Raw genomic sequence first — 11,491 nt, 5'->3', positions numbered from 1 at the left:
GCCTGCTTCTTCCTCTCCCACTCCCCCTGCTTGTGTTCCCTCTCTCGCTGGCTGTCTCTATCTCTGTCGAATAAATAAATAAAATCTTTAAAAAAAAAAGAAATGTGCTGTTTAATCTCTAAGTATTTTGGCAGGTTCCAGCTATTGTTAATTGATTTCTAGTGTTATTTAATCGTGGTCTGAGAGCATACTTTGTATGATTTCTTTTCTTCTAAATTTGTTCAGGCGTATTGTATGTTCCAGAATGTGGTTGATCATAGTGGTTGTTCCGTGTGAACTTGAAAATAAGGTGTATTCTGCTGTCGTTAGATGAAGGGTTCTACAGATGTTAATTAGATACAGTTGGTTGATGGTGCTATTCAATTCAGTTATGTCTTTACTGATTTTCTGCCTCAATTACTGACAGGAATGTTGAAATTTCCAGCTCTAAATGAGGATTCATCTATTTCTCCTTGCAGTTCTATCAGTATTTGGCCTCACATGTTTTGATGTCTATTATACGTAATAACAGTTGTTATATCTTCTTAGAGAACTGGCCCATTTATCACTATGTTATGCCCCTCTTTTTCCCTGGCAGGTTTTGTTGCTCCGAAGGCTCCTTTTTCTGAGATTAATATAGCTACTCCAGGGGCACCTGGGTGGCTCAGTCGTTAAGCATCTGCCTTCGGCTCAGGGCGTGATCCTGGCGTTCTGGGATCGAGCCTCACATCGGGCTCCTCCGCTGGGAGCCTGCTTCTTCCTCTCCCACTCCCCCTGCTTGTGTTCCCTCTCTCACTGGCTGTCTATCTCTGTCAAATAAATAAAAAAATAAAATCTTTAAAAAAATATATAGCTACTCCAGCTTTCTTTTGATTCCTGCCAGCATGGAATATCTTTCACCATACCTTTACTTTTAGTCTATCTATGTCATTTATATATAAAGTGATGTCTTATGCATAACATATATTTGTCTTTTCTTTTTTATGTATTCTGACAGTTCTGACTTTTAATTGGTGTGTTTGACCATTAACTGTTAAAGTGATTGATATAGTTGGACAAATATACTGTGTTTGTTATTGTTGGCTACCCTTTATTTTTTTATCCTCTTAAGTTTTTTTCTGCCTTCTCTTTTTTTTAACTTAAAATTTTATATTATTCCATTTTCTGTCCTCTCCTAGCATATGAATTATACTTTTTAAAAAACTTTCCCTAGTGGTTATTCTCTTTTGCAAAATGCATTTACAATTAATCCATGTGTACTTTCAAATAACATAATGCTGCTTCATGTGTGGCACAGGAACCTTGTAACAGAATATCTCCCTTCAGTCTCATATAATATTGATGTCATTCATTTTACTTTTTAATAATTTCTAATCACCAAATACATTGCTACAATTATTATTTTGGACAAACTCTGATCTGTGAGGTTAGTTAAAAATAAGAAAAAAATGTGATTTTATTTTACCTTCATTTATTCCTTCTCTAGTGCTCTTCTTTTCTTTATGTTGGTATGCATTTCTCATTTATATAGTTTTCCTTCTCCTTGAAGAACTTCTTATAATATTTCTTGGATCACAATTCTACTGGCAATATATTCCTTCAATTTTTGTTCGTTTGAGAAAATCTTTAATTTTTCTTCACTTTTGCAAAATAACCTTTCTGGATACAGAATTCTAAATTTGTGATTTTTCTTTCAATACCTTAAATATCTTACTTTATTCTCTTCTTTTTGCATGCTCTCTTAAGAGAAATTTTATTCTTGCCCCTCTTTAGATAAGGTGTGTTTCTTCTTGCTTCCTTCAAGATTTTCTCTATGTCTTTAACTTCGTGCAGTTTGAATAAGATATGCCTACATGTAGATTTTTTGTATTTATACTGCTGTTGTTCTCTGAGCTTTCTTAATCTTTTGTTGGATACCTGTCTAATTTTGAAAAATTTTTAATCATCACTTTATTTTTTTTTACTGATTTTTTATTATGTTATGTTCTTATGATTAATGATTTTTTATTATATTATGTTAGTCACCATACAGTACCTCCCCGGTTTCCGATGTAAGGCTCGATGATTCATTAGTTGTGTATAACACCCAGTGCACCATGCAATACGTGCCCTCCTTAATACCCATCACCGGTCTATCCCATTCCCCCACCCCCCTCCCCTCTGAGGCCCTCAGTTTGTTTCTCATAGTCCATAGTTAATCATCACTTTAAGTATTTCTTATATTCCTCTTCTTCTTGTTGTTTTGGTATTCCTAGTATGCCTATCTTACACCTTATATAATTGTCCAACACTTCTTAAATATTTGACTGTATCTTTTTAATTCTTTTTTCTCTTTGCATTTCAGTTTTTGAAGTTTCAATAACATATCTTCAAGTTCACTGATTCTTTCTGTAGCCTTGTTCAGTCTGTTGATAAGCTCATTCAAGGAATTCTTCATTTCTGCTATTGTTTTTGATTTCCAGCATTTCCTTTGGATTATTTCTTCAAGTTTTCCTATATCCACTCACGTATTCTTGTGTATTGTCCTCTTTTTCAATGAAAGACCTTATTATAATTTCTGGTGTAACAATTCCACCATCCACTATCTCTGCCTTATCTAAGTTTGGTTTTGATGTTTGTGGTTTATCTTCAAATTGGTTTTTGTTGTTGTTGTTACCCTTTTGAGTGCCTAGTACTATTTTGTTTAAAGCTGGGCATGATGTTCCAGATAAAAGGAACTGAGATAAGCAGGCCTTTAGTAGGAGGCTTTATGTTTATATAATTAGGAGTTAGGCTGTGTTTAGTTTGCTGTTAGACTATGCTTAGTTTATTCTAGCTATTGTTCTAAGAGGCCAAAATTCCCTCTGGTATTTTTGTTTCTGTTTTCCCTGTTGTCTTTGGATTTCCTTAGAGAGGTATTCTTTTAAAAAAAGAAAAGATGTATTTATTTGTTAGAGAGAGAAAGAAAGAGAGAGTGCAGGGTGGGGGAGGGGCAGAGGGAGAGAGAGCGAAGCTTAAGCAGACTCTCTGCTGATTGTGGATCCCAACATGGGGCTCCATCTCCTGATCCTGAGATCATGACCTAAGCTGAAAGCAAGAGTCAGACGCTTAACTGACTGAGACACCAGGTGCCCTGAGAGTTATTCTTAAATAACTGATAGTCTGGTACTGGCTGCAGTAACAGGGTTCTGCTTCTAGGCTTCTGCTCTGGTAAGCTCTAATTCTCCATTTTCAACTGTCTATCCAATATTTGAGGCAACTGTTTTCCCTCTGACTTCAGTTCTCTGTTTTTTCTAAGGGGAGTTGTTCATTTTCAACTTGTTCATCATTTTTCCTGTGAGGATGGGTGAGATAACTTTCAAGCTTTTTAATTGTTGGATCAGAAACCAGAAGTTTCACATTGATCACTTTTTATTTCTTGGTTTATAATTCTCTGTCTGTAAAATAAAAGAATAAGATCATTACTTGGTAGCTAAATTCTCCCCTAGCTTTAGCATTCTGTTGAGTCCATAAGCAGTGACTTGCATAAATGATTATGCTGTTATGTGACATTTGCTACCCTTCCTCTACAGGCAGACCTCCAGGTGGACAAGGAGAGGCACAATTTCTTTGAGTCCTCCCTTGATTATGTTTATCAAATCCAGGAAGTTCAGGAGTCCAAGAAGTTCAACATTGTGGAGCCAGTAAGTTCTATCTGTTGATGAATAGTCTAAAAATATTTACCAAATACCAGGTAATCGTGGAGAACTTTGATCATAAAATTGAAATTTCAAAGATGGTGAAGGATATTTAATGCTTAATAATGAATGTCAAGAAAATAAACCACTAGCTTGGGTTGTTCTTGCTCTCTTACTAATAATATTTTCTCTCTCTTCCTTATCTCTCCTCTCCCACCTTTCTTTCCTCTCCCATTTTCTCTCCCCCGCAGCTATGATTTTTCTTTCCTTCTCTTTTTTTGCTTCCTTTCTCCTTTTCTCCCTCCTTTGATTTCTCTGTCACCCTTCCTTTTACCTTGTTCTCCACCCTTCATTGCTCTCATGCTTTCATAAAACTTCTAAAGTGCCTATCATATGCCAGTCAATGTTCTAGGAGCTCATGTCCCTTGCACTCAATGTCTTCCTATTGTACTATTTTTACTTCTATCTTCTTCATTTTTTTCTACTTACATCTCCTTGACTATAAAAGGGGTGTGCTTTGATTTGACAACTATGTTGAATTTTAACTCACAGTGCAGAAAAGCTAGAAAAATTATAGGAAAAGCAAAACAAAAATAACAAATTCCCCATACAGAGATAATCACTGTTAATATTTTGGCATTTTCCTTCCAAATTTTCTGTGTATTTATTATATTTCTTTCTCTATTTACAGGTGTCTTTGTACTTGTAGATGTGGGTGTATGTACACATGTGTGCAGGTCTGTGTACACATGTATATATTTTGCACGTGAGCATGTATATCTATGTACATGTGTATCTGTCCTCACATTTGTATATATCTTTATATATATGTGTGTGCAACCAAGTGTTTATTCGTTTATACAAAAAACATAATTGAGCTTCTGTTATATGTCAGGCACTATGCTAAACACTAGGTATCCTATAGTGAACAAGACAGACTCTGTCTCTGTCTTTATGAAGACTACACTCTTATTGAGTAGACAGTAGGGAAAGAAGGATACACATAAATAAAACTAATTGTAAGTTATGATAAGAGCTAAAACAAATAACAAGAATGGGTAGCTACTTTAGATTAAGTGGTCAAGGAGGGACTCTGAAAGTATCACTTAAGATAAGTTCTAAAGAAAGGGAGGATGAGCCCACATGAATAATGCGGAAATAATATTACAGACACAGAAAACAATGCATGTGTATGGTCCTTAAGTTAGGAAAGAATGGTGTGCCTGAGGAATGAAAAGATTAGTGCCTTTAGATACAGGCAATAGAAAAGGAGAGTGGCATGAAATAATGTATGATAAGAAGGCATAGGAATTGTAATCATGGTAAGGAGTTTGGATATTAGTCCAAGTGTAGTGGAAAATCACTGATAAGTGTTAAATAGGATATGACATGAGCTGATTTTATTGTGTGAAGAATGGCTTGGAAGAGAGCAACAGTGGAAGTAAGGAAACCAATTAGGAGGCTACTACAGTAGTCTAGGCAAGAAAAGATGTTGGTTTGGGTTAGATTAGTGAAAGTGGAAACAGAAAAGAATGGCTGGATTAGAGATATATTTTGGCTGTAAAACTGATAGGCTTTGGATGGAGATGTGAGTGGAAAAGAACTCAAGGATGATTCTTTACTTTCTGGCTTGATTGAGTGGGTGGTAGTGTCATTTCCTGAGATGAGAAAGCCTGGAAGAGAAACAGAAAGATTGTGTATATGACAATGTATGTGGTACACACACCCATATACATATGGGTGTGTGTATGTACATAGTTTTTATCTGTGTTTATGTATATGTACATATATATAGTTTGTGTTTATATTGATAATATACGCATATGGTATATCTGTGTGCATATTTATATATACCTACCTGCTTATTTTCTAAAAAGAATAGAGCAATTATTACTACTTCCTGTTATACTTTACTATTGCCAGAATTGAGCATTATTGTTTAAAGGTTTGTATTTCATAGATGGAATCATATTTTCATTGTTTTTATTTCTGTGTATTTAATTATTAATGAGGTTGAATATTTGGAACATTAAAAAATTTTATTGATCATTTGCATGTCTTATTCTGAAACCCCTCTGAAACATTTCTAATTTGAAGATAGGTTCACACTCTTTGAATCTTTTAGCATCAGGACAGTCTTTATTAAGTTACAGAATCCTACTTTACTCATTTATTCACTTATCTATTCAACAAATATTGAATACCTACTCTGTGCCAAATCTGAGGATATAGCGAGAAAATACACAGTGTATTCCCATATGATCCAAACTATGAATGGTTTTATATGCTATCTGGAAAGGATCTGAATGAATACATTTGTTAGTAGTTCTTATTTTCTGGAACTAAGTCTGATGTAAATGTTTAATAAGAGAAGAGTTATGTGTAGACTTGTTCGTATTTCCATGATTACTTTTAGCACTATGCTGGGTATGTGGAATTTCTTTTCTGTGTTTCTTTTTCCTTTATTTGGTAATGAGAAGGTACTGATGATAAAATTATTTGTATACGTTTTCCCTAGGTGTTGGCCTTTCTTCATAGTCTCTTCATTTCCAACAGCCTGACTGTGGAACTCACACAGGATTTCCTCCCATACAAACAGCAGCTCCAGCTCAGTTTGCAGAATGTGAGTTTGCATGTGGGTTTCTTCACCTGTCCCTGCATTCCAATTGGATTTCAGCCCCAATGACCTTGACTGTGAAATCCCAGCTTAGTGTGTTTTAAGCCAATTTGTCAGGACATACTGGTGTGGATCTTAAATATTTTAGTGTGCTTGATCCTCTAGTTTCAACTCTTACCAGTCTTTGAGACTTATTGTTGTTCAAACCTACTTTTCCACCCAGTGACACCTCTATCTAGCCAATAAATATTAAACGTTATTGATTTATTGCATCCCTCCCAGGTCAGAACCCAGCTATGGGCTTGTTTAAGCACAGGTCTTATGCTGCCTCCATGTTGGTCAGTCACTTGTGAGTTTTATGACCATGAATGCCCATTTCCTCCTCTCTTCCTTTTCTCACTAATTACTAGAGTTAAATAAATTGTATATAAAGGTCTTATTCACCTTCTTTCTCCTGCTGGTTCTTATAGATGGCCATAGGCACAGCCTTCCCATCTTTGTAACATATATATTTCTTTCTCATTCGTTTATTTAACCCACATTTAATGAACGGTTATTGATACAATACATACTCTGTGCCAGGCATGGACATACCATAATGATGTACATTAGTTTTTCTTTCCTTGGGGAACATACAGTCTCTTGCAGGAAAGAGACAGTGGAACACATCATAATTCCTTGTGATAAGTGTTTCAATAGGATTAAGTCCAAATATTTTAAGGAAGCACATAAAGTGGAACATTTGACTGCCTGGCACAGTTAGAGAAGGTATCACTGAGATAGTGACTTTGGACTAGTTGTTACATTGCATAAAATGTGTAGAGTATTTTTATATGAAAAAGGTTGGTAATAAGGTTGGTAGTGGAAATAAACTTCATCTGGTTGTTTAGGAGGATCCTGACTTATAGTTGTTTTGTTTCTTTCTTTCTGGGTACTCACCTTCACCAGAATGTGAGAGCCTCTGACTTCTATGTATTTATAAAATATTCCTATAACCAGGTTAATCATTTGAATCCTCCTCCAGATAGAACTTGAAAAGTTTGAGTTTAATAACAACCCTTTGTATCTGTGTATATGATGAACTCATTCACAGGATAATCAATAGAGTGAACCCAACAAGATAAGGTAGCTCAGCTCACCTTTCTGACTGATGTAACAGTCTTGAGGCTGGACACTAAGGACCTATCTCTAGTGATTTTCACACCCACATTTCAAACAGTGTTTTGCTATTGTGTTTTAGTTGTATAGTTTTAAATAGATTTCTTCTTACCATTAGCTTTTGTTATTCATGAATATGAAAACATAACTTTTTTATTGACCTGCCTTCAAAGATAACACCTTGTCATGTGTTTTATCCTAACAGCCAGAATTTGATTCAGAGTCAAGTAGGCAGTAACTTTACTTGAGGCAGAGCTTTGAAGTTGCCATGATAATATTATCTTTGGAAACTTTCTTTACAGTTTTCCATCTTATAAAGCAGAGGTTAGTCTGGTGCTCAGAATTCTAAGAACCCCTATTTATTGGCTTATGTGGTTCCCATTAGAAAAAGAAAGGTCTCCCAGATGTGTTTTTATGGTTATATTGCTATTTATGTTTCTGTTTTCCTTTTAGTCTTTAGTACTGTTAAACTCCATAAAGTTATTTTCTAGTCACTATGCTATTCAACATTTTTTTGCTATGGTGTAGCATATTATGCAAACCAAGAAAACTCAGCACCAGATCTGCTTTTTTAATAATGATGATGGTAATGATAATTCTGATGATAATGTCTTCACAGACAAGAAATCATTTCTCCAGTACCCGGGAAGAGATGGAAGAACTTAAAAAACGGATGAAAGAAGCTCCTCAGACATGCAAACTTCCAGGACAGCCTACAATCGAAGGCTATCTCTATACACAAGAGAAATGTGTGTGGGAATACAAGAATACCCACTGGGTTTAAGTAGGCTAGCACCTACTGCCACTTGGCCTTTCCAAACTCCAGGCACCCATATCGTTCACAGACCCCTGACAACTACACCTCTTTGGAGAACAGTGTGGAAATCGTGACCAAAAAAAAAAAAAAAAAAAAAGGAAGGAGAAATTGGAGGGGGAGGTTAAGCATTTGTCTTACAAAGACTCTGGGATGATAAGATCTAAGGAGGCAGAAAAATAATATAATATAATATTTATTACACCTACTATGTACCTGGCATGTTGCTTTAAATATACTATCTCATTTAATCTTTAAAACCACTTATCATACCCATTTTACTTGAGGCCACTGAGGCTTAGAAAGATCACTAGTTGAATGTTACCCAACTATCAAGTATAAAGCCTAAGAGTAAACTCAGTTCTATGAATTGCCGAAACCTATGCTCCTATCACTACACCCTATACCTTCCACTGCCTTAGGAGCACAAGGTTGCTCTTAAAGCACTAAACAATAACCATTGTGATTTCAGTGGGCAAGACAGTTGTTCATTGCTAACCAAGGAACACGGGTTAACTTATCCTTTCACTGAATATCGCAGAAGATTCAAGCCTTCCTACCTACTAAATTACATTATGAAAACCTGTATGTGCTCTTTGATTTCCCTTATGAACTATGACCCAATGCTCCCAAAGCCTGTGATTTCAGCCCTGCCCAGAATGATCATAACTGGGAAGAAGAGGCAAAAGAGGCTGCTCAGATGTTACCAGTGGCGAAAACTACTGCAATTCACAAAGCATGACATTAAGCAGTGATATTTTCATCTTTTCTTCTCTTAGAGAAATTAACTTTTGATAGTATTCAAAGATATGTTCTTCCACCTTTCAGGTTTATTTCTTCAAGTCTGCATTGCAGAATTTCTCAATCTCAGTGCAGTTGACATTTTGGGCTGGGTAGTTCTTTGTTCTGGGAGGGTCATGTACGTTATAGGATACTTAGCAGCATCTATGGTCTGTCCTCACTTTATTCTAATAGCACCCCATAGGTGTGACAACCTAAAATGTCTCCAGACATTGCCAAATATCTCTTGTGAGGCAAAATTGCCCTTGGTTGAGAACTACTGCTATATTATAAAAGATATGGGAATAATGATTTTGTAATCTTGGCTCTAATGTCAACTAGCTACATGGTCCTTCTGTGCCCCAGTTTTCTAATTTGTCAAATGGATATGACGTTGCTATTCAGTTGAATGTTCACTGAGAATCCTTTTGCCAGACAATATGCAGTGCATTGGGGATTTAAAAAAATGAACCAATCTTGGTTTTTGCCTTCAAGAAGTTCACAGTCTGATGAGGAAGACAGACAACTATATCAAGAATTATAAGGAAATGTGTTGAGCACTGCATTTGGGGTATATATCTAAGGGCTTCACTGAGGAAGCAATGTTTGAATTAGAACTTGAATTATGAGTGGAGGTTTGATAGGCAAAAAAAGGGGGAAAGAAAAATTCCAGGTATATAGCATTGCATGTTACTCAGGCACAAAGGTGTGTGAGGATGTAGTTTATTTGCAGGGTCTTAGTTTGTCTTAGCCCTGGATTATGCCCTGGATTACACCTGCCATCCTGATGTAATTATTAATAGTGACCCATTCACTCTTAAGTATGTATTGAATTTGGACTAAAAATATATAGACACCTATGTATTTGGTAACTGAAAGTAATTCAATCAGACAGGATCATAGAGGGTGGCAAAAGACAAAGTAGGAAAGGTAAATATGATCATATTATGAAGAGTTTTGTGGGTCAACCTGAGGTTAGAGACAGTGGGAAAGCCATGCATGATTTTAAAGAAAAAGGATATAAATAGAGATATGTATTTTAAAAAAATATTCCTTTAGCTAAAGAATGGAGAATGGACTAGAAGGGAGTGATCAGAGATGGGAGAAATCAGGCCACTGGTCATAATTAATTAGAGAAATGGTGAATTTTTATTTTGTTTGAAATAGATCATAAAACATTACAAGTAATTCAGCAATAGGGTCCTGAACTAATTCAGTTCTAAAAGGGATGGAGAGGAGGCAGCAGCTGCAGGAGGGACATGTGGGTAATAGAATGAGCAGAACCCAACCACCAATCATATGGGACAAGTTACAGGGAAGAAGAAGCAGAAGATTACACGTGTTTCCAGCTCATACAATAGGATGAGTAGTAGAAGCATTTAGAAGGGACGTGGCAAGAAGAGTTATTTGGAGCAAGCTAGAGCAGATGTGGAAAGCATTTGATGAGGGAAAGGATCTCTATATGTGCTGGTTGCTAGCCCTGCAGGGTTGGAATTCAGGGGGAAGTTTAGAGCTAGATCTGAAGCCCTATGACTATGAAGAGCAGACTACACCTATACCACTTCCATCTTAGGAATGTATTGACCATACAGCCAAATGGGTATAGTCTGTCAGCTCACTTTTGCCTATCATTGTAGGGGCTTTGGGAATATCCTGGGTGAAATATTACTGCCAGTATGAGAAGGAGACCAAAACGCTCACCATGACACCTATGGAGCAGAAGCCAGGTGCTAAACAGGTCAGTTCTTTTGTGTGCCTTATTTTTTGAAATTCATCTGTGACTGCATCTCAGAAAAGAGTGTATCTTGACTTAGTGTCAAAGAATCAAGTCCATCACTGTCATGTGAAGCCATGACTGTATGTTCCTTTTGACCTAAGTTTGCATTGGACCAGATACTACTCAGTTGAGTGAAATATATCTGTTAATTATGTCAAGCCTTCTGAAATGCCTGTACTTTTTCAGATCATTTATTAAATTATTACAAGTGCTTGTCACATTGTATAAGAAAATTTGCAAGAATGTGGATGAATTACAGGAGGATAGTGTTACTTGCTTCTAAGAAGTCTCTACTTCTTAGGATTCTTAGGATTCCTTTAAATAGCAAGTGTTTAAAATATCATTTTCCAAAAGTCCTTGTTTAGAGAAGTATGTCTGTTTCCTAAAGTTGGAATAACCTATACCCCATAGTCTGTGTAATGTTCAGATATATTTAAGCAGGTAATGCCTCTTCTTCTGTCCTCCAAAACTTCCCCTATCCCCTAAAATGTCAAGATGAGTTTAACACACTAAGAAAATAGTTACTTAACCTGGAAGAACCTAATCTTGTACATTACAAACTATACTTTACTTATTGTATTATATTATATTATATATTATATATATATAGTCCATTCTCCATTCTTTAGCTAAAAGAATATTTTTAAATACATATCTCTATATCCTTTTTCTTTAAAACCATGCATATATATATATATATATATATATAT

The 11,491-nt window shown here is 35.8% G+C and overlaps 1 protein-coding gene across 1 annotated transcript in view; it reads left to right on the top strand.

The window, feature by feature from the left end:
• The window catches only part of OPHN1 (oligophrenin 1), a 624,918-nt gene that overhangs the window by 316,975 nt on the left and 296,452 nt on the right, over nt 1-11,491 (top strand). Inside the window, exons 7-10 of the mRNA XM_040630677.1 lie at nt 3,531-3,641; nt 6,154-6,258; nt 8,030-8,159; nt 10,642-10,742. Coding sequence (XP_040486611.1) covers nt 3,531-3,641; nt 6,154-6,258; nt 8,030-8,159; nt 10,642-10,742 — 447 coding nt within the window. The remainder of the gene's footprint in view (nt 1-3,530; nt 3,642-6,153; nt 6,259-8,029; nt 8,160-10,641; nt 10,743-11,491) is intronic.

Source organism: Ursus maritimus (genome assembly GCF_017311325.1).
Source record: "Ursus maritimus isolate PB19 chromosome X unlocalized genomic scaffold, ASM1731132v1 scaffold_X1, whole genome shotgun sequence".
NCBI classification, from domain to species: domain Eukaryota; kingdom Metazoa; phylum Chordata; class Mammalia; order Carnivora; family Ursidae; genus Ursus; species Ursus maritimus.
This window is presented reverse-complemented; position numbering and strand designations above follow the sequence as displayed.